This window comes from Dreissena polymorpha, chromosome 2, assembly GCF_020536995.1.
Source record: "Dreissena polymorpha isolate Duluth1 chromosome 2, UMN_Dpol_1.0, whole genome shotgun sequence".
NCBI lineage: Eukaryota > Metazoa > Mollusca > Bivalvia > Myida > Dreissenidae > Dreissena > Dreissena polymorpha.
Window position 1 is genome coordinate 92,697,810 of NC_068356.1, and position 25,342 is coordinate 92,723,151.

The following is a 25,342-nucleotide window of genomic DNA, read 5'->3' on the forward strand; positions in this document are numbered from 1 at the left end:
TGTGTGAATAGTAGATTTATTTCAATCATTTTTCCGAGCGTTTTAGTACTCTAAGGTCAGCTGGTTGCTATGGCCGTCCCAGCATTGAGCCATCCCGTCGCATGACGCCATTACGAAGTGTCCGCGGGAATCCATGGAGATGTCAACGCTGTGCTGGTGCCCGTTGTCCACCGAAGTGAGTAGGCCGCGGATCGTGTGACCTTGCTTCAATTCTTCAAGGTCACTCTGCACGATGTTGATGTAGTGGTCGTGGTTACCGGGCGGATCACGTGCTGTCGGGGCGACCTTGAGGGATTCGCATTATGTTATAATCATCATCTAGCGTATGAAGCAAAACTCAAAGAATCAAAGAACTCAAAGTGCAAAATGCTAAAATAATCATCAAAAAAATCAAGTAAAACCAAGAGAACACAAATACCGGAGTTAAACTACACTAATGTATACAAAACATATTCGGACGTAATTTGTTCAGATTTTATTCATGAATATGACGTGAAATGAATAGTGCCACATCGGTGATGCGCGTTTAAACAAACGTATTGTGTATACGTACTATGAAATGAAGTGTGCACTCAAAATGTCTCAAGATCTTGTCGATTGAAGAAAAATAAACAACACGCTTTGATGATGCGAAAGAAACAACACTATATGAACGTCAAAGCGAGACAGAATCTTAACCCATTAATGCCTAACGTCTAGAAAAAAGGACTTGGCAAACAGCGTAGACCCAAATGAGACGCCGCATGATGCGGCGTCTCATCAGGGTCTGCGCTGTTTGCTGAAAGGAATTTCTGTAAGAAATATTCTAAATAAAAAAATCAATATACTAGACATCCCTAATTTTGGAAATAAATTGATCCAATTTAGAAAGATGGGAGAGTCCACTAGGCATAAATGGGTTAAAGAAGCGACAGATTTTATCTCCAAAGACATGATACCTACATGAAATGCGTGCGGCTGATTGTTGTAGGTCTGGTTCGCCAATGACAGGGTGGTGGGTTCGGTCTCGAACAGGGGCCCGTACCTCGCCATGTTCATCACCATGTCCTACGGCGTGTCAACAAAATGTGCGTTTTAAACTTACTGTTTTTTTTATCATTCAATTATGGAATGTATACAAATATAGCAAAACATAGGCTACCTTCTTTTTTAAACAAAAATAATATATATATATTTTTTTTAATTTGCCACTGTCAGTATTTCAGATGACTTGGCGCTTATCACACCATAAACATATATGTGGTTATTATTAGATTCTGTATAGTTAGTTTAGTTTTGAAATATCATATATAGTGCATATATATTATACTTCAATACATTAACTTGATCCCAAATTTGATCAGGTCTGATAGAGGACTGAAGCCCCGCGGAAACTTTTTGCCTAGTCATGCACCAGTTCAAAGCAACACCTAAAAGTCTTCAGCGAAAACCAACATCACGATTCGAACATTTAATTAACTTCCAGTTAACCCAAAACGCCAAAAAAAAACACTCTTAATTTTGCAAAACCTGTGAAACAAGAGGGCGAAGATCCTTTGTTGCTCTGAGACCAAAAGAAACTGATCATTTTTATCCGTTTATGCAACGTTTCAATAACCAATAACCATAGTCTGACAAAGTTTCATGACGTAGGGGTAAAAACGTGGCCTACAAACTTTTTATCAGCTTTTTATTGTGTTTGTCCTTGTAAAGGAGTTTTGACCCCACGTGACACAATTTCAGATTCAATCGATATGTCATTTAGACAAATGTTCTGAGCAAGATTAAGCGACAGCTAAAAGTGTTTTCTTTTTTATAACCTAGTGACCTTAATCTTTGATCCAGTGAGACGCTGTTTCAATCTCAGTCGAGATACCATTTGGCAAAAAATGTGACTTCTAGTGTGTTCAGAGGTTTCATAATAGCCTTTTAAGGAGAACTGCCCCGGCCCTGGTGGGCATGTTTATTTACCATTTGTGAACTTGGTCGTGATATTTTGAGGACAAATGTTTATAGCAAATTGCTTGAAGATTCAGCAAACACATTTTCTGGAGTGATCAGAAGCTTTTTCTTAAACTTGACCTAGTTGTTTATTGCATGTAACCCCGTTTCAAACTCTGCCGAGATATCTTGGGGAAAATTTGTGTATCCACCTTTCATGGAGATTAAGCATTACGTGTGGCATCCAGAGCGTTCAATAGGCAAATGTTGACGATGCCCGACGCACAATGGACAACGAAGAAAGACAAAGGTGATCACAAAAGCGCACTTAGAGAACGATGGGCTCTGGTGAGATAAAAATTAATACATATATTTGAATATTACTATGTTTTATTGTTTTTCGCATATTCGAATACTACTATGGTTTATTGTTTTTCGCTTATTAATGCTGTTTTACGGTTTCAAACCATACCGCTAACTTAAATGATATATACCTTTAAGGCGTCTAGCTCTTTTCTCGTCTGCTGTCCGTCTGAATGGAAGGGCATTATTGGGTAGCGCGTGCGAATTTGGCCCACGCCTGATATACTAGGCAGAATGACTCTCGTGCCGGAAGCCACAACCTTTCGAACAATACCTTTGGGGTCTAACACGCCCACGAAGCCTGGAACCCCAAAATATTTCTTTTTGGACATAGCAAGTTTTAGTTTTAAACCTTTTTATTTTAGCTCGATTGCATCGGAAGCCTAAGGCTTATATAAACGCTCTCGAGTCCGTTTCCTGGGCCTAGAACTAGTACTTGGTGTCTTTGGGGAACGATCTAAAGAACGCTCCGACGGTGGGGATCGAACCCGTGATCTCCCAGTCGATAGCGGTCAAGTGGCAAATGCGCAGTTACTTGCGCTTGTCACTTGACCAACGCCGCGAACCAGTCATACGTGCAATAGGTTTAGGGAATAACAACTGTTTATGTTGTAACCTGAGCAGTCGTAACTGTTTGAAGGAATTAATGTTAATAGTAAAATAGATAGATAATGATTTCGTATGTTGAGATTTTGAAAACATATAAGGATCTGTTAATTTTCTCTATTACATATGATAAAACGTCAAAGGAGCCCCCGGAATTAATATATAATACACTAGCATACATGAATGTATGGATTGATGTTAAAATAAAACTCCTGGCGCAGACAATAACTTTTCTTTGTAATTACTTCTTTGAATATCATTTCAACATATCCTTAAAACCTTTTTAATTTTGCGCGTATTCGAAATACTTAAACCTTTAACACATGGAATTACATCATTATCCGTTTAAACAAGACACACCTTTAGCAGTGTCGGCAGAACTATGGTCAACGGTCTTGCCGTCACCGAAGAGCTCCGCCGGTGTCCGATAGTACAGCTTGTTGTGGGTACCGTTGTACGCATGCGCGGGGTCCAGGTTTCCGTTTCGCCTCTGCCCGGTACTTGTGTGCATGACGTCATAAATTTCTTGGCCGGTGTAGGCGTCTGCAAATGAAAGTTACAGTCCGACCATTGAACAAACTTTTCGCAAAATTAGACTATTAATTGTGTGCACATTTGTTTAAAGCATTGTACTGGTATATTTTGAATAAAACTGGAAGCCTTTAATATGAGCATCGAATCGGCAATTATGTTACTAACTTATTAGTACAAGTTAATATATCTATAATGTCGCATTGATATACACCCAACATATATTAACCTTATCCAAAATAAGACATACAATTTCCTAAAAAAACTGTAAATGAGTTTGAATAATAAGCATGTTAAGTTTATAACGAACACGCGTTAAACACATTACGCAACGGCTCGTATCCAAATACACCTAAACGTGTCGACACATGTGTAACCTATACATTTTTACTAACATGCGTGCTCTTTTCACTTCCTCCCACTCGAATACTTAACATACACTATCACACAATGGCATACTTCATATACACTCTCACACAATAGCTGACCCTAAACACTTTCACATAATGGCATAACCTATACACTTTGACACAATGTCGCACCAAATAAAAATTCATAGTCTGGAATACTCTCTACGCGTTCACAGAATTGTATACCCTTGCATAACCCATATATTTTCACACATTTTCATACCCTATGAACTTTAACATTATTGCATACCACAGAAACGTTCACAGTCTTTCAAAAATGGCTTGCCCTTTACACTTTCACACACTGACATGCCCAATACACTGTCATGCAAGGCATACCATATACACTGCAACACAACCGCATGTCCTATACACTTTCAACATTGACATGCCCTATACACGTTCAGACACTGGCATGCCCTATTCACTTTCACACACTGACATGCCCTAAACACTTTTATATCATACACTGGCATGCCCTATACACTTTCACACACCGGCATCATCAGCGGCATGCCATATACACCTACATTATTGGCATGCCCTATACACTTTCACACACTTGCATACACTAAACACTTTCACACACTGACATGCCCTATACACTTTCACACACTGGAATGTCCTATACACTTTCACACACTGACATGCCCTATACACTTTCAACATTGGCATGCCCTATACACTTTCACACACTTGCATACACTATACAATTTCACACACTGACATGCCCTATAGTCTTTCACACACTGACATGCCCTATGCACTTTTAACATTGGCATGCCCTATACACTTTCACACACTTGCATACACTACACACTTTCACACACTGACATGCCCTATACTCTTTCACACAAAGGCATGCCCTATACACTTTCACACACTGACATGCCCTATACACTGCCATGCAAGGCATACCATATACAGAGCAAAACAACGACATGCCCTATACGCTTTCACACACTGACATATCCTATACACTTTAACACACTGACATGCGCTATACACTTTCACACACTGACATGCCCTTTACACTGTCATGCAAGGCATACCATATACACTGCAACACCATGGAATACCCTATACACTTTCACACACTGGCATGCCATATACACTTTCACACACTGACATATCCTATACACTTTCACACACTGACATGCCATATACACTTTCACACACTGACATGCCCTTTACACTGACATGCAAGGCATACCATATACACTGCAACACCATGGAATACCCTATACACTTTCACACACTGGCATGCCCTATAAACTTTCATACACTGGCATGCCCTATACACTTTTACACACTGACATGCCATTAACACAGTCATGCAAGGCATACCATATACACTGCAACACCATTGCATACCCTACACACTTTAACACACTGGCATGCCCTATACACTTTCTCACACTGGCATGCCCTATACACCCTCACACACTGAAATGCCCTATACACTTTCACATACTAACATGCCCTCTACACTTTCACAAACCAGCATGCCCTATACACTTTCAACATTGGCATGCCCTATACTCTTTCACACACTGACATGCCCTATACACTTTCGGACACCGGCATGCCCTAAACAATTTCAACATTGGCATGCCCCATACACTTTCAAAGACTGACATGCCCTATACACTTTCACACACTGACATGCCCTATACACTTTCACACACCGGCATGCCCTATACACTTTCAACATTGGCATGAACTATACACTTTCACACACACACATGCCCTATACACTTTCACACACCGGCATGCCCTATACACTTTCAACATTGGCATGCCCTATACACTTTCACACACTTGCATACACTATACACTTTCACACACTGACATGCCATTTACACTGTCATACAAGACATACCATATACACTGCAACACAACGGCACGCTCTATACACTTTCACACACTGGCATACTCTTTACACTTTCATGCAAGGCATACCATATACAATGCAAAACAACGGCATACACAATACACTTTCTCACACTGGCATACCCTTTACACTCTCATGCCAGACATACCATATACAATGCAAAACAACGGCATACCCTAAACACTTTCACTCAGTGGCATGCCCTATACACTTTCAACATTGGCATGCCCTATACACTTTGACACACTGGCATACACTTTCCACTTTCACACTCTGGCTTGCCCTATACACTATCACACACTGGCATGTCCTATACACTTTCACACACTGATATGCCCTTTACACTTTCACGCACTGCCATGCCCTAAACACTTTCAACATTGACATGCCCTATACACTTTCATACACTGACATACCCTATACACTTTCAACATTGACATGCCCTATACACTTTCACACTCTGATTTGCCCTATACACTTTAACGAACTGACATGCCCTATACACTTTCAATATTGACATGCCCTATACACTTTAAGCATTGACATGCCCTATACACTTTCACACACTGTCATACCCTATACACTTTCAACATTGACATGCCCTATACACTTTCACACTCTGATATGCCCTATACGCTTTCACGCACTGACATGCCCTATACACTTTCAAAATTGACATGCCCTTTACACTTTCACACACTGACATGCCCTATATACTACCACACTCTGACATGCCCTATACACTTTAGCATACTCGCGCGTCCTATACAATTTCACATAAAGGCATGCCCTATACACTTTCACACACTGACATGCCCTATACACTGTCAAGCAAGGCATACCATATACACTGCAACACAACGACATGCCCTTTACACTTTCACACACTGTACATCCTAAACACTTTCAACATTGGTATGGCCTATACACTTTCACACACTGACATGCCCCATACACTTTCACATACTGACATACAATACACTTTCACACTGAAATGCCCTATACAGTTTCACACACTGATGTGACCTATACACGTTCACACACTGTCATGCCCTATACACTTTCAACCATTAGCATACCCTATACACTTTCACACATTTGCGTACCCTATACTCTTTCACACAATAACAAACCCTTTAGACTGAGACACAATTGCATACCCTATACACTTCACACAAGTGCATACCCTATAAACTTTTTCATAATGGTATGAGCTGTACACGTTCACACAAGTCTTAACACTTTAACACAACAGTAAACCCTATACACGCTCACATTAGGACACACACTTTACACTCTAGCACCATTGCATACTTTTTATAATTTTAAATAAGGCATACAATATATACCACAACACAATGCCATACCATACACCTCACACACTCGCACACCCTCTACCCTTTCATGCAAGGCATACCATATACACCGCAACACAATGGCATACCATACACCTCACACACTCGCACACCCTCTACCCTTTCATGCAAGGCATACCATATACACCGCAACACAATGGCATACCTTACACTTCACACACTCGCATACCCTCTACACTTTCATGCAAGGCATACTATATACACCACACCACGATAGTAAACCTTTTTTTACACTTCACACACTCGAACACCCTCTACACTTTCATGAAAGACATACCATATACACCGCAACACAATGGCATACTTAACACTTGACACACTCGCACACCCTCTACACTTTCATGTAAGGCATACCATAAATACCGCAACACAATGACATACCTTACACTTTACAGACTCGCACAACCCTTCACTTTCATGCAAGGCATACCATATACAAGTACACCGCAACACAATGGCATACCTTACACTTCACACACCCCGTACACTTTCAAGCAAGGCATACCATATACAGCGCAACACAATGGCATACCATACACTTCACACACTCGCACACCCTCTACACTTTCAAGCAAGGCATACCATATACACCGCAACACAATGGCATACCTTACACTTCACACACTCGCACACCCTTTACACTTTCATGCCAGGCATACCATATACACCGCAACAAAATGACATACCATACACTTCACACACTCGCACATCCTCTACACTTTCATGCAAGGAATACCATAAACATCGCAACACAATGACATACCATACACTTCACACCCTATACACTTTCATGCAAGGCATACCATATACACCGCAACACTATGGCATACCGTACACTTAACACACTCACACACCCTCAACTATTCCTGCAAGGCATACCATATACACCGCAACACAATGACATACCTTACACTTCACACACTCGCACACCCTCTTCCCTTTCATACAAGGCATACCATATACACAGCAACACAATGGCATACCATACACTTCACACACTCACACACCCTCTACACTTTCATGCAACGCAAACTATATACACAGCAAAACAATGGCATACCATACACTTCACACACTCGCACACCCTCTACACTGTCATGCATGGCATACCATATACACCCCAACACAATGACATACCCTCCACTTTACACACTCGCACACCCTTTACACTTTCATGCAAGGCATACCATATACACCGCAACACAATGGCATACCATACACTTTACACACTCGCACACCCTCTACACTTTCATGCAAGGAATACCATATACACCGCAACACTATGGCATACCCTACCCTTAACACACTCACACACCCTCAACTATTTCATGCAAGACATACCATATACACCGCAACACAATGACATACACAACACTTCACACACTCGCACACCCTCTACCCTTTCATACAAGGCATACCATATACACAGCAACACAATGGCGTACCATACACTTCACACACTCACACACCCTCTACACTTTCATGCAAGGCATACCATATACACTTTCAAACATTGGAATAGCCTACACACGTTGGCACACTGGCAAAGTATATACACTGCCATAAACTTGCTATCCATATACAGTCGCACATTGTAATAATGTATACGTAAAATGTACATATACCCACACTGTCTTATCACACTGACTTACCACACACATGTTGAACCAATGACATTACCATTGACAGGTGCAGGATTAACGGGGTTTACACACGGGCTGGATAGAATGTAAACACGCCGTGATGAACTTTATTTTTGCAAATCTGTTAAGTTATTGAAATACGTTGCAACAATTTTTAGTGCAATACAAAACAGTTTTTCTTGCAGTTTATTTCGATATCTTAAAGGGGCCTTTTCACAGATTTTGGCATTTTTTAACTTATTCATTAAATGCTTTATATTGATAAATGTAAACATTGGATCGTAAAAGCTCCAGTAAAAAATCAAGAAAAAAATAAAAAAAAAGGAAAAGAACATTGCCCGGAGCAGGTTTCGAACCAGTGACCCCTGGAGTCCTGCCAGAGTCCTGAAGTAAAAACGCTTTAGCCTACTGAGCTATTCCGCCGAGTACACATTCTTGACGTATTTTATACCTCATATAAGCAATCTTCGTAGTTTCACAAAATTTAACGACAAAAACAGAACTCTTCAAATTATTCAATCGTTTCGCGTTGCAACGCTTTATAATTTTTAGGTTTTAAAATCGTCAAAAGATGCATATAATGGCTATATTAGAGCATGGTTAATGTTCAGTGTTACTGTTTCCTCACAAATATCATAACTAAAACGAAAACTTACGAATCTGAAACAATTTTTTTCAATTTTGTCAATTTACCAAAGCGTGAAAAGATCCCTTTAAGCAAACAGCGTAGACCCAGATGAGACGCCGCATCATGCGGCGTCTCATCTGGGTCTACGCTGTTTGCAATGTCCTTTTTCAGGACGCTAGGCATGAATGGGTTAACCCATGCAAACTGTTGCTTACCAACGTGGGTAAGGTTGTATGGGTTCCATCTCAGCAGGGGTGTCATGTAAATGATCTCTAGCGGTATTGCCCAAGTGTAACGCTGGGTAAAAGTCGTGCACGCCTGTGGCCTGAAGTGGTTATTTCCGTGGTGGCCCTCGTGAGAGTGGTCGCAAGTCGTCATGGTAAGACCGGCGATTTTGTGATCGCTTGTCTAGGACATTTAAAGCGGTTGCGTTATTTATAAAATGCATTTTATGTTCGTTTGTCTTTGAAGCGGGCGCCTTATACGTAAGAAATTTTGTGCTCGCTTGTCTAAGATATTAAAAGCGGGTGCATGATTTGCAAGGAATTTTGTTTCTGCTTGTGTAGGGCAGTGAAAGCGGCACATTACAAGCCAGGTCTTTGACATATTACAATCAGAGTTGCTCATCACTGTGTAAAGTCAGTCAGAGGCTAGAACTAGTTGACGAAGATGTATTGAACAAAAATTGTATAACGTAACCGGTGCTTGAATGGCTTTTAGCGAATTAGCTTCGGTGGTTAATTTCGATTTGATTCGTTAATTCGGGCGCTTGTTTGGAAACTATTTATTGACTGTTTAACCCATGTATGCCTAGCGTCTAGAAAAAAAGGTATTGGAAAACAGCGTAGACCCAAATGAGACGCCGCATGATGCGTCGTCTCATCAGGGTCTGCGCTGTTTGCTTAAAGGAATTTCTGTAAGTTATATTCTAAATATAGAAATAAATATACTAGACAGCCCTAGTTTTGGAAATAAATTGATCCAATTTAGAAGGATGGGAGCGTCCACTTGGCATACATGGGTTAAGTCATTGCAAAAATACTACGTGCTTCACACAGGAAAACTCTCAGTCTCCAAACATACGTTCGTCCGTACGTGTGCAAGAACATACCATACCTGAGCCGCGAACAGGTTGGGATCAGAGAATCCTCTATGTACCACCTTGTTACCCATGGCGTCCTTATCGACAATTTTGTAGAATCTGAATTGCATGCAATCAAAAGTAGAACACAACACAAGGCATCATCAACAAAAGCAAAAGCAAAAAAACAGGCAGATGAAGAAACTTACAGAACTTAATCAAATAAACATACATGTAACACGTACACATAGATTTTGAACTCTAAATTAACTGTATTCCAATTTTGTTTTATCGAACTTAAACTCTGTTTGGAAATAACCAAATGTTCGTCATTGTCATTTGAAAAATGAATTAGCATTATTGTCGGATTGTAGATTACATTTCCTAGGTACGTTTTAAATTGATTCGTGTGTCCGCTCTTAAGCGATTAAAATGGTTGCCTTTGAGAAAATAATATTTTGATCTCAACGATTTTACTTTAGATGCAGCTATGAAATTGGTAAAATATAGTTCATATAGTGCGTAACGTGTCGCCCAAGATAAGCTTGTAAAGTCCACACCGACTTATCAAGAACGAGACTTTCCCCCTTTTATCGAATAACATTTGTATTCGTGTCAAAGTAGTCTCGTATCAAGGAAATTCCAGTGTAGGCGGAAGGTGTTATCCCAGATTGGCCTGTGCGGACTGCATTATGCCTTTTTTCCCCAGAACGAGGCTCTAGTTAAGCCTTCATTAGAAACCCTCTTACCGGTGGTAATGCGCGGTGTTTATGGGCGTCAAATTTGTGGGGTCGGAATTCACGTGATACAGTTTCTGGCCCAGTGCGTCATCAGTGACGTTCGTGCCGTAGTTGTCTTTGCCTGGAATCTCGTACATCAGTTCGTCCAAGAGGCTCCATAAACTGTGAAGGACGTAACGTGATCATTTCTTTGTCGCACATATGTATACACTTAAACCCTATTGCGACATTTATCGGTGTGATGGGGCTGTTTTAGCCCGCAATTAAACTTGGATTGCTTGTGGGTCATAAATCGTTATACATGTGTATGCAGACGAGCATACCTTGATTCTTCATGCCGCCCGTGTGGTGGGTTTCTTACCACGTATCTCGCCAGGCGGGTAGTGTTGTATATTGACATGGGCAAATTGCGCCGCATTCTAGAGGGAAAATAGAATACATTAACAGTTTGAGTCTTTATTTGTCAAAACCACAGGGCGTAATACATTTGCGTAAAGTGTCGTCTCAGATTGGCATGTTAAGTCCGCACATTCTAATCAGAAACAAAAGATTCCGCTTTTATGAAAGATTTCGTTTAAAGGAATTGTTTTCTAAAGGAAAATCCAAATAAGGTGAAAAGTGTCGTCCTGCAGTCCGCACAGGCTAATGCGGGACACTTCAGTTTAGTTTTCACAGAACGCGCATTCTTTGTTTATGACATTGTTAACTTTTTTACAACTATTTAGCATGCATTTTCTGATACATTGGGACAATTGTCTTGAACTTTTGAGCGTCTATAGTTGGACAATACATAGACTTTTTATATATTGAATACGCGATAATCGGTTATACAATGTGTGATTTTAGCAGTATAGGAAACGTGTGTAGCCTTTACGTAAACCGTTTGTTTTTGCTATTGTTGTTCGCTCATCACTATATTGGCGATGGCAACAAATTCGAGCAATTATGAATACTGGAGTGAAATGTTAAGGAGCTACCACAAGCCATTAAGGATAGAAATTTTTCATATTGCAAGTATGTTTTGAAATAAATAAACGAAACCAAATGATGAAACGTACGAGCATTGAGTTTACACATGGGAGCTAACTGATTCTTAAACACTTGGTAAGATTTACCTACCTTGAATTTAAGTCGTCTACGATTTTCAAAGCAGCCGTTGGCAAATCGTTTTGCAGCGGGTGGCAGATGATTCTTAAAGATATGGTAAAGCACTGTTGAATCGTACACGTCATGAATCAAATATACTTACCGTGTGTGATATTCAAATGTTTACCCATGCATGCCTAGGGTCTAGAAAAAAAGGCCTTGGCAAACAGCGTAGACCCAGATGAGACGCCGAATGATGCGGCGTCTCATCAGGGTCTGCGCTGTTTGCTTTCAGGAATTTCTGTCAAAAATTTTCTTAATATAGAAATAAATATACCGGACATCCCTAATTTTGAAATAAATTGATCCAATTTAGAAGGATGGGAGAGCCCACTAGGCATAAATGGGTCAAAGTCATAGTTGTTAAATGGGGCATCAATGTATGTTCAGTTTAACATTTAAAAAACACTAAGATGCCACATAGGTGTGATATAAAACGCTTACCACAATCATCACCATCACCAAACCAATAACGTTTTTCCAAAAATATGATAACAGTAAAATACGAGTGTTATAAATGCGTGTTTTTCAAAACAAATGTGATAACTACGTTTCCGTTTTCGATTTCTGTTTCCACTTCACATGCATACACTCCTTTTTGGTGTGTGCTTACACAATCTTAGGCCACAGGAATATACCACTTTTTATGTACCATATTTGTTTGATTAGGGTGTTGACCAAATATATTCCACAACGTATTTGGTTAAATAGTCCACTTGTATTGCATATTCTATCCGTGTCACATACGATGCATCAATACATATTTTGAGTCGCGTTCTGAGAAAACTGGGCATAATGCATGTGCGTAAATAGTCGTCCCAGATTAGCCTGTGCAGTCCGCACCGCTTATCAGGTACGACACTTTCCGCTTTTATGACATTTTCGTTTAAATGAAGTCTGTTCTTAGCAAAATTCCAATAAAGGCGGACAGTTTTATCCCTGATTAGCCTGTGCGGACTGCATAGGCTAATCTGGGACGACACTTTACGCACATGCATTATGCCCAGTTTTCTCAGAACACAAATCATATTTTTATCTCCTGCAAAAAGAAAGAATATAAATGCCTTTACAATCATTCACCGATGACGTTTATATCATTCATCAATGAGGTATGTATCATTCACCAATGACGTACGTATCATTCATCAATGAGGTACGTATCATTCATCAATGACGTACGTATCATTCACCAATGACGTACGTATCATTCATCATTGGCGTATGCATATTCATCAATGGCGTACGTATCATTCACCAATGACGTACGTATCATTCATCAATGAGGTACGTATCATTCATCAATGAGGTACGTATCATTCATCAATGACGTACGTATCATTCACCAATGACGTACGTATCATTCATCAATGAGGTACGTATCATTCATCAATGACGTACGTATCATTCACCAATGACGTACGTATCATTCATCATTGGCGTATGCATCATTCATCAATGGCGTACGTATCATTCACCAATGACGTACGTATCATTCATCAATGAAGTACGTATCATTCATCAATGACGTACGTATCATTCATCAATGACGTACGTATCATTCATCATTGGCTTACGTATCATTCATCAATGACGTACGTATCATTCATCATTGACGTACGTATCATTCATCAATGAAGTACGTATAATTCATCAATGACGTACGAATCATTCACCGATGACGTGCGTATCATTCATCAATGAAGTCCGTATCATTCATCAATGCAGTACGTATAATTCATCAATGACGTACGTATCATTCATTATTGATGTACGTATCATTCATCAATGACGTACGTATCACTCATCATTGACGTACGTATCATTCATCAATGAAGAACGTATAATTCATCAATGACGTACGTATCATTCTCCAATGACGTACGTATCTTTCATCAATGACGTACGTATCATTCATCAATGGCGTATGTAACATTTATGTAACAATTATATTTGTTTTTGTATTCAATCCATTAGATTCCGGTGCACATTATTGTATAGCATGCAGTTGCTTTACCGATACATTTGTGAGTTTTGAAAACAATTGGTTTGTCCTCATTTGTCTGTGAAAAAATAATCAAATTCGCACTGAAAAGCTGTTTGAATAATGTTTCGGACACGATGAAAAATAGTATGTAGTGTCAAATACTAGGCGTATGTGCCAAATGAAATTAAAAATCGCGTGTTCACTCCAAGAGCTACGTTTGGCAAATCGCTTTTTAACGGTGCTCAAACTATCTGTTCATATGATATTGTGATGAGTTATATTGGTCAACGAGTAGGTAACCAGTGAATGTCAAAACAACAAAGGTTGTTGATTTAAAATTAGCAACACGAGAACCATAGCTCTGACCACATCAGGTAAGCGACCTGGGACCATACGGTTAAGTATTTCTTGTTGGTACCTGTAGTTCCACTGGGCGTACTCCGGCGTCCCATTAACGACGTTCATGATGGTAGTTGGCAGGTAGGCAAAGTTCTCAAGGTTGCTCTTGCCTCCCGAGTAGGACGTGAATCGCACCTGTGGGTGGAGGATTTAAATAGATTAACCCACTTATGCCTAGTGGACTCTCCTATCTTTCTAAACTTGATCATTTTATTTCCAAAATTAGGCATGTCTAGTAAATGTTTACTATATTTAGAATAATTCTTACAGAAATTCCTTTAAGAAAACAGCGCAGACCATGATGAGACGCCGCATCATGCGGCGTCTCATCTGGGTCTACGCTGTTTGCCAAGGCCTTTTCTAGACGCTAATAAATTGGTCAAGAACTGTCATTGTCAGTTGGCAAATTTTTCTGAAAATTAATTTGAAAATTCACAGTGGAATAACTCTGGCAAAAAATGACAAAACATTTTAATCTTTTCATACTATCAGCTTTACGGTCAGACGTGTAAACGCACGAAAAGACAGACCCGTACATCCCCTCTCAAAAAGGTATACATTTTTGCAACGTTTAAACCGTTGAACAGTGTAGCAAAAAAGAGGCAGATAAAATATTTACAATAAGTATTTGTTTTTTGTAAATTAGAAAAATATGAATAATTTGAATCGATAATAACATTTGACGATAATGCTGATTAGGAGAAGGATGATGATAATTATGATTATTATAGTTTTGTATTGCCGAAGCTGATGTTGTAGCTGCTGGTGTTGTAGATGATGCGGTTGCTGCTGCAGCTGTTGCTGCTGATGATGATGATGATGGCGTCGGCGATAACCGTAATGCTTAACCCATTTATGCCTAGCGTCTAAAAAAAGGCATTGGCAAACAGCGTAGACCCAGATGAGACGCCGCATAATGCGCGCTTGTTCGGATAACTATTTTTTTTAAACAATCGCAAACCGAAAAAGATATCCTAAAATTGAAGATTACCAAAAGTTATCCGCTGGATAAGAGTTATCCATGTTTATACAATTGGCTGCAGAAGGTCGCACTTATAAAGAACTCTGGAAACCCGACTTATGCGTGCTTTATCTAATAGAACTTTTCATAACGTGCCCTGACCTTGTCTTGGAGATCAAACCAGCTGGAGGCATCGATAGAATGTCGGTCGCTCATGAACGGTTCTTCAACTGTGTTTGTATTAGTCGTCCAGCCGCCATCCATGTAACAGAGCACCGCTTTGAAGTACGGTCGGTAGTCCCGCACTGAATAATCCTGCTCTTTGAAGGCTGCAAGACAACAGGTTAAAATGAAATGAGGAATGGTTTCAATGTGTGTTATTACAATGAGGGATTCAGCAATTAAACGCAAAGACAAGCTTTAAAAGCCCCAAAACACTCAAAATCAACGAATATTTCGTATATTTTCGAAAAATAAAGGTAACACATAAAAAAATCAATGTTCAATATAGCAAAAGCCAACATTTCAACGCTAGATGTGGACTGGTAACAGAGATTTAACACGATACAAAATGTTCTGTGGTTTCTTTTTCAACACATGTGTATGTACTAAGTTCGTGTGCATGTGTCTCATGAATAGATATTGTTGCAGGAAATTAAAATGGAATATATTGAGCCAAAAACAAATCGAGCATTTTGTATCTCGTTAAATCAATGTAACCATACCACATTTAGCGTTGAAACATTGGTTATTGCTTTAAAGGGGCCTTTTCACAGATTTTGGCATGTTTTGAAGTTTGTCATTCAATGCTTTATATTGATGAATGTAAACATTGGGCCTAAAAATCTCCAGATAAAAAAACAATGATACAATTAAAGAATTTAAAAAAAGTAACAGATAACGGGGCTCGAACCACTGACCCCTGGAGCCATGGAGCAAAAGTCCACCGATCTATCCACTAGACCATCCGCTCCTGTACGATTATCAATGTATTTGTTTTACTTTATATATGCAATCCTCGTAGTATCAAAAAATGCAACGACAACAACAGAATTATCCATATTATTCAATCGTTTCGCGTTGCAACGCTTTATAATTTTCTGGTTTTTAAATCGTCAAAAGATGCATATAATGGATATTTTAGAGCATGGTAAATGTTCAGTATTACTGTTTCCTCACAAATATCATAACTTCAAGAAAAATTTGCGAATCTGAAACAATTTTTTAAATTTTGTCAATTTACCAAAGCGTGAAAAGGACCTTTAATGAACATTGATGTTTATGGGTTTACTTTATTTTACGAAATATTTTTCAAAATATTCGTTGATTTTGAGTAATTATTTTAATTTTAAAGTTCAGTATTTCGTTTGTAAAACCTTTATTCAAACAATTTGATTTCCGCGTGTTTTAATTCCGGTCATTGGACAAAAGCAGAGCTCATGGGTTTCTGGCAACATGTTTATGTTGTTCTGTTAATTAATCATGATTTCTTTTATACTCACGACATCAATTTCTTTTTTATTTTGCTTCACAAAAGAGCGACTTCTATGGTATAATAATCCATTTATGCCCAGCGTCTAGAAAAAAAGGCCTTGGCAAACAGCGAAGACCCAGATGAAACACCGCATGATGCGGCGTATCATCAGGGTCTGCGCTTTTTGCTTAAAGGAATTTCTGTAAGAAATAGTCTAAATATAGAAATAAATATACTAGACATCCCTAATATTGGATATAAATTGATCCAATTCCGAAGAATGGTAGAGTTCACTGTGCATAAATGGGTTAATAACATTTCTACATAATTATCCGCCTCAAATACAAGTTCTGAATGGTGGAATTAATCTCAATACCTTTAAACCACAGCTTCATTTCCTCCACCTGTTCCGGGACGGTCGCTTTGTGGAGAACTGCAGGGGGCACTTCCGGGAACGGTATGTCCACCTGAGCATTATAGCCCGGATGTGACGCCGGCATCGCCAGAAGGTAGTCGTTATGACGTGTACGGAACTCCACGCCGTTCATCACGACATTCATCTCCCCCAATCCGATGGTTCTGAAACAAATAAAATACCATATACAAATAATTACAAAAAAAAATATCGAAATCGGAAATGCCATTCATTAAATAATCCATGCAATAGCCAAACTGCTGAAACATGCAAACAACGGTTTACTGGCGCACTTGAACTCAATACAGTATTGATATAGAGAATATATGGTTGGTGACTTATGGTATCATGTGATAGAGGAGGCTGATATGACGAAGGAAACGGCGAGGATTTCCGAGCAGATATATAATTGCCATTAGTGACGCCATAAAATATTCAGTTAGGTTGATGGCAATACGCGGACGTCTTATAATAACCAGTTATTGCATTACCATAACGGGGACATCGTATACTAAGCAGTTATTGCATTTGTCATACGGGGACGTCGTATACTAAGCAGTTATTGCATTTGTCATAAGGGGACGTCACATACTAAGCAGTTATTGCATTGGCCATACAGGGACGTCATATACTAAGCAGTTATTGCATTTGTCATAAGGGGACGTCATATACTAAGCAGTTATTTTATTGGCCATACAGGGACGTCATAAACTCAGCCATACCGGGACGGTTTTCACTAAGAAATGCTTGCACGAATTAATGTGACACTTAAAACTAAGCAAAGCATGCAATGTTAATACTTGACCGCCATGCTTCAAATAACTTATGCAGTTGACGTATTTGATGAAATGATATCTAGCCAAGATGAAATGAACCAACTAAGACGCTCAACTAAGCAAATGATGCACGTTGAGATACCTAGATGCTTTAGGTAGTCTTAATAGAAAGAGAGGGTAATCACGTGACTGTGAAGATGGCGACGCACGTTCCGAGGCAGGTATTTTTCGCCGTTTTATACCCTTTATTACTTGTATTAATCATTTTAATAGCGCTTACTTTCAAGCCATATCAGCAAGACATGTACTAGCGTTTATTTCGTATTAATATTCGTTCTATATCACGACTTTACTCGCTGCGAAGTTTCTTAGCCGGATGACCTAATTAGGGCTCCACTAAGTAAATTTGCGGGGAGTAAAGTCGAGAAATAAAGCGAATTTAAATACGAAATAAACGTAATTTCATATTTACTGATATGGCTGGGAAGTGAGCGCCATTTCAAAATTGAACAAAAGTAATAAAAGGTGTAAAATGCGAAAAAAACTTTCTCGGCATGGACGTCGCCATCTTGACAATCAAGTGATTTCCCCCCTCTGAAAGGGGCATTATATGTGTATATGTGTAAGCTTTACAACATACCGGATATTGCTGGAGTGTTCGTGGACAGCGGAAACGCTGACTCCACTTTCGGTATACGTCTGATATGTTCGCTCGCCGTTTTCGTTGTTTCTGATCTGCGGTTATAAAAAACACCCATATAGCGACAAAGGGAATAATTATATTTATGTACTCCACTTACAAAAGAAAACGTTTATCATATCGCTAGTATGCATTTTAACAGTTATAATTTGACAACCGTTTATGAATGGTAATTAATTTATTTTCAGGCAATACAAGGACTAGTTAAATCCCTTGTGGACACTTAAAACCAAGATTATGGGTTGTATTGGTTTTGGGTTAAGTATTGGTTTTCTGTGATGACAATTATCAAATCAGTAAAACTCTTAACGTTTTTAACCCTTACAATGCGGGAACCGAATTTTTAAAGGGGCCTTTTCACAGTTTTTGGCATGTTTTGAACTAAGTCATTATATGCTTTATATATATCTTAAAAGCTCCAGTAAAAAATCAAGAATAAAAATAAAAAAAGGAAAAAAGAGTAGCCGCAGCTGGACTCGAACCAGTGACCCACGGAGTCCTGGAGTAACCTGAAGTAAAAACGCATTAGCCCGCTCGGGTATTCTGCCTATCATACTTGGTTAAAAAATGTTATGCATTATATGAGCAATCTTCGTCGTTTCACAAAATTTAACGACAACAACAGAACTCTCCAAATTATTCACTCGTTTCGCGTTGCAACGCTTTATAATTTTTAGGTTTTTAAATCGTCAAAAGATGCATATATTGGCTATATTAGACCATGGTAAATGTTCAGTAATACTGTTTCCTCACAAATATCATAACTATAACGAAAATTTGCGAATCGGAAACAACTTTTTTCAATTTTGTCAATTACCAAACCGTGAAAAGATCCCTTTAAGGCCTTTGCAAACAGTTTGGATCCAGATGAGACGCCACAGAACGTGGCGTCTCATCAGGATCCAAACTGTTTGCTATTCTGATAGTATTCTTTGAAAAAAATCGAAGAAAATGCGAATTTTATAAATTCAGCAGACGACATTTTAGCAGACGACAAATTTCCCAGCATGCAAAGGGTTAATGCACCGATACTCAGAGTCTGATATTCATTGAGCGAACTGTGTGACATACTACAAATACAGTCACATAATTCGCTACGACAAAGTTTTACGACATTACCTGTTTCAGACCGGAACTGCCGTCAGACCGGATGCGCTCTTCAACAAACGTCTGCTGCAGCATCACTTGGCGCGTGAGGTCAGTAACAGACTGTTTCATGGCGTTCAGTTCATTGTGAAGTTTTTGATTCTCCTTCAGAATATCTGAACATTATTTGTCATTGTTAATGCTCTGATATAAACAGCCCAACTGAGCATAAGTTGGGCTACAACTCTAAAAAAATAAGAATGTGTCCCATTAATATAAATATGAATATGACTACCCATAAATGTTGCATATAGGACAAATCAAGAGAGCAATTTCAAACTGACCGAGCCAGGACGCCGTGTGTGTACTAGTAAATTAGTAATCAAACCCCATTGGATCCGATATCAGGGCAACGTTGACCCATTTTTAGATCTACATATATTTCCCCTGCCTATAAAGGGTGTATGAAACATATTGTACGGCATTTGAAGTTTTTGCTAAGCACTGCACTTACCAATTTAAGCTCTAATGCACATGGCATATGTACACGTGTATGATCACTTATGAGCATTTAAATATATGCATATAAATCATGTTGTTGTTGTTTTTTTACATGTGTTTCCTATGCGTATCGATATCTTAATTCAATATTGATATTAATTTAAGGTTATGATATGATTCTAAAAATTGAAGACCGTTTTATAATAGTATTAAACATGTTTAACTTTAGTACTTTGTCGGTAATGACCACAAACTAGAATCTACATGTAATATTCTGTAACAAACAAGTCCTTCTGTTGATGAGAATTATCGTTTAATTCAAAGAAAAAACATTTGCCCCTTCTCCTTGACTCTTTTATGACATGTCGAAGACGTATCAAAGCACTAGTAAACATACAAACTCTCGAACACATTTCGTAAACATGTCTTTGACGAAGGCTGATGTTTCGATAAACCGTCTAGCTTAATTATTTTATATAAAGCCTTTAAAGGACGTTCGCTGCAAGTATGTGAAAACGACTTCTTTATGTGCATGTCGTAACTGTTCGTTCATACACGATGCACTCTCGAACATACTCGTACGTACTAGAAGACAAGTAATCAAATTTCGGAAAATAAAGTTTGAAGTTAGTGTACGTAAAAGAGGTTGGCATATGGAACAATTACACAATGATTAACTCAGTTATTAGTACACCATACCGGTTTCGGTCAAGTAACAAATTTATGTCTATGTTCTAGGTCTAGTACGCAAACTAGAGCGAAATTTCCATAACATAGGAAATGTGTCGCCTTGTCTAAACAGTTTTATCCCAAATATTCGTGCACTACATAGAACGAATTATTGTGCTGCGCGATATGATTCACAACATGTTCTTACTGTATTCGAACGGTTTCTATATGAGCCGCGCTCTGTGAAAAGCGGGTTTAATGCATGTGCTTAAAGTGTCGTCCCAGATGAACCTGTGCCGTCCGCACAGGCTAATCAGGGACGACACTTTCAGCCTAAATTGGATTTTTGCTAAGAAGAGACATCATTTAAACGAAAAATGTCATTAAAGCGGAAAGTGTCGTCTCTGATTAGCCTGTGCGGACTGCACAGGCTAATCTGGGACGACACTTTACGCACATGTATTATGCCCAGTTTTCTCAGAACGTGACTCATATTGTTTTATAGTGTCTTTAACCAGTACTATGTGTTTTTTAAAGGGATGGTTCGTGAGTAGCGCGGCAAGAAATTTCCTTCTCTAGAAGACACTTCATCAACAAAATAACATAAACTATTTGTATTAGAAAAATTTGTGACATATATAAATATATACATTGTAAATAATTAGTTCGGTTCATTGTTTATTTCTCCTTATTAATATTACGGATGAAGTTGACACTAATGTTTCACTATATTATAGTTTGTGCAAATGCACACTCGATTTAACAGAATAACTGAAAATAATATTATCCTTTACACATGATAGCATGGCTATCAACCTCCCAAATATTTTGCGCTGATTTTTTCCGCCAATTAGAACTTAATCAAGAAATGTTGACTTTGTCACATAACATAACAACAAACTAACTCTTGTGTTTGTACAATGAAGGGTACTGTAATTTTCCACTCTATCCTATCCCAAAGCTTGTTTCTTCGAATGTCCTTGCTTAAAAAAGTCAACTTCCGATGGTAAACGATCCAACTTTATTATTGTTTGCATCAATATTGAAACAGACAGACATTACTAAAACAGGACATATTAAACCCGTGGGTTTTATACAAACATTGCATATTAATCGTTCCTCTTAAAGAGAAGATTACCGTATCAAACTCATTGTAATTCCATAATTAGTATATGCGTATAAGATAGTATTACCTATCGATTGATTTTAAATTCGAAATGTATGAAGTCGTTACCTTGAATGAGTTCATGGTCGGTCTTTGTTGGCGTCGGCGTCGTTGCCTGGATGGTACTGACGTGAACCAGAGCCACGCAGATACCGATCAAACAACGGAGGTAGGTCTGAAAACGAGAGTTCGCGTTGTTTTCATTTTCGTCTGAGCATTTGAGTTGGAAAATGTATTCCAAAACCTTACAAAAGATAGCCAGTAAGTAAGATACTCATGTGAATCAAGACGACATTCAATAATTGGTTCGTATATATAAGAACATGTTTGAAGATTTTTTCGTATTTCGTATTTTCAAAACATTTTATTTGGAATAATATACTGCAATATCAAGAAAACAACGGTGAATCCCAATTTGCAGGAATAAGAATCCGGATGTGTCATTTTGAAAGAAAAAGTGAATGCGCTTCTAATGGACCATTAAAACTAGATAACTATAAATCGATTTAAAACACAATATTAAGTAACACATGCGATGAAACATGTTACAAATGCTTAAAATTTCGTCTCCTTGTATGCTAATTGACAAAATTAATATAACAACGATATTTGCCGTTGTCGTGGATTTTTATTCGCCTGCCTTTCTTTTTGTAATCTGACGCTTTTCTAATCAGTGTCCAATTAGTTGAAATCAATGACGTATACCTGCATATACATTCAATACAATTTAATCATTTTATTTTAGTTTTAAATAACGCACAAATAATCAAATACCGTGTTGTTGTGTGCAGCTCGCCAAAAATAACCTGATAAATGTGAAATATATAAGTATCAATTACTCGAATGAATTGTGTCCTACATTCAAACTATATTTTCACTCTGATTAATGAACACTGAGGGGTATATACATTTATTTTATGCTTTCCGATGGTTTATAGAGAAATATCAGTGAATTTAAACTGATATTTCACTGTTTGAAGCAGTGAACAATAACAGTGAAAATTATCTATAATTTTCATTGTTTTACCGGAACTTAGATATCCTTGGTTTCTCCATTGTGACCCCCAATTAAAGGCAATTTTACCACAAGTGACTACCCTGCAATCTGCATTGATGTTTATAAAAACCATACGGATGAGCTTCTTTTTAAAATATATGGGGGCGCCCAACGGGGAACTATATTGTCCGGAACGGCAAAAATACAAAAATAATCATTTGTAAGCATAAAATAAAAAGATTTTTTTATATTTGGTGGAATATCGATTTTAATGCACTCGCGATCATAGAAAAATATATTTTTCTATTATCACTTGTGAATTAAAATCGATATTCCACCAAATCCAACAAATATCCTATATTTATTGTCTTGCTCAATTGAAGTGGGATATTTTGCTATTACTGGGCATATCTTTAAAATATCGTAAAGTTAGACATTTAATGATATGCACTTTAGTTTTAAATGATTATGAGGCGGTCGAAATAATGATGCACTAGGTAATACCGATGTGCGTTCCGTTCCACCCATCAAAAGAACGTCAGTACATGACGGTGTTGACCAAAAAGCGAACACCGAGGTTGCATTGAAAGTGCAGAGCTTCACAGCTGATTGTCAATAGAAAACAGTAAACTTACCATGTATGGGCTCTTTCGACTGCCTTGCATACAGTTTTGTTCAGATTTAATAGAAACATACTATCAAGTTATCGATGTTTACTCTTATCAGTTTGAAAATGTAGGACGCCGGACGGGGAAATAAGATAAAGATCATGACCCTTGAGCATGTATTAAGGTCAACAAACAGGTTAAAAGTGTCGTGTTATAGGCTCCAAAATTAACGAATGCGAAATAAGCAAAAATCGGGATATTTTGGATGTCTTCTCGACCACCTGGGACCAGTTCATGTCAGATTCGAAAACTTCTGACACCTGCTCGATCAAAGACGTAAGTCATTATAAACGTAAACATGGTGAAAATTAGAATAAAGTATGACAATAGTCATTTTGATGTATAGCTTAATTAAATCTTTGATGTTAAAATATTATATATCCCATGCGGTAAAAAAGTGATTGTGTGGACCTCTTAAAAATATAAACACTTTCATCGAAGTCAAATTAAATATAAACACGATTTTTATTTATTTCACATTCTGTTTATGTTCCATTCCATGCTTTTAATGAAAAGCCGTCATTTAGCCCATTTATTCCTACTGGACTCTCCCATCCTTCTAAATTGGAACAATTTATTTCCAAAATAAGGGATATTTAGTATATTTATTTATATATTTAGAATATTTCTTACAAAAAATCATATAAGCAAACAGAGCAGACCCTGATGAGACGCCGCATCATGCGGCGTCTCATCTGGCTCTACGCTGTTTGCCAAGGCCTTTTTTCTAGAAGCTGGGCATAAATGGGTTAAGGCACAGCTGCAACACAATTCGGTGTTGACTAAAAAGCGAAAAACGAAGTTGGGTTAATACTTAAATGCGGTACTTCACAAATTTCTGATAACAGGAAACATATCTGCCCCGTTTTTATTGCTTTTCGTATAGTGAGTTATGTTCAAATTTTATTGACACCTCTTAACGTTCGACCATTATCTCAGTTCCAAAGGTGAAAGAAGGACACGAAAATAAGATGAAAACACTTTCGCATGACCTTGAACCTACAAACATGTTAATCTGATAAATGCCTTTAAGTCTCAATAAAAGTAAACATGATCCAATGTCGTATAAGCTATTAAAAAGTCATTACAAATGTATATTTGAACTGTATGTTTTATGTTTAAACTTCATTTATTCCATGCAAGAAGAATGTTTTAGATTTTGTTTTACGCTAAAAATTGTAAATACTTGCCTTTAAGTAAAGCTGATCA

At 38.2% G+C, this 25,342-nt stretch overlaps 1 protein-coding gene across 1 annotated transcript; it reads right to left on the reverse strand.

The window, feature by feature from the left end:
* LOC127868064 (uncharacterized) lies at positions 1 to 24,219 on the reverse strand. The gene is made up of 16 exons (XM_052409653.1): positions 24,101 to 24,219; positions 22,538 to 22,643; positions 20,167 to 20,309; positions 18,988 to 19,082; positions 17,533 to 17,735; positions 15,845 to 16,011; positions 14,741 to 14,856; positions 12,312 to 12,383; positions 11,516 to 11,611; positions 11,202 to 11,354; positions 10,488 to 10,572; positions 9,587 to 9,779; positions 3,250 to 3,432; positions 2,415 to 2,584; positions 943 to 1,047; positions 1 to 285 (listed from the first exon to the last, which is right to left on the reverse strand). The coding sequence occupies exons 1-16, from the start codon at positions 24,128 to 24,130 to the stop codon at positions 43 to 45; spliced, it is 2,160 nt and encodes a 719-aa protein (XP_052265613.1). The 5' UTR covers positions 24,131 to 24,219; the 3' UTR covers positions 1 to 42.
* Between the last annotated feature and the right edge of the window lie 1,123 nt (positions 24,220 to 25,342).

Bases quoted from the DNA above. Each gene is read 5' to 3' on its own strand.
- LOC127868064 (XM_052409653.1), bottom strand. From the start codon at position 24,130: ATGCAAGGCAGTCGAAAGAGCCCATACATG. The intron at 11,612-12,311 runs GTAGGTAAATCT...TTTTCCCTCTAG, and splicing joins GTAGACGACTTAAATTCAAG to AATGCGGCGCAATTTGCCCA. The intron at 1,048-2,414 runs GTATATATCATT...GACACGCCGTAG, and splicing joins AAGAGCTAGACGCCTTAAAG to GACATGGTGATGAACATGGC.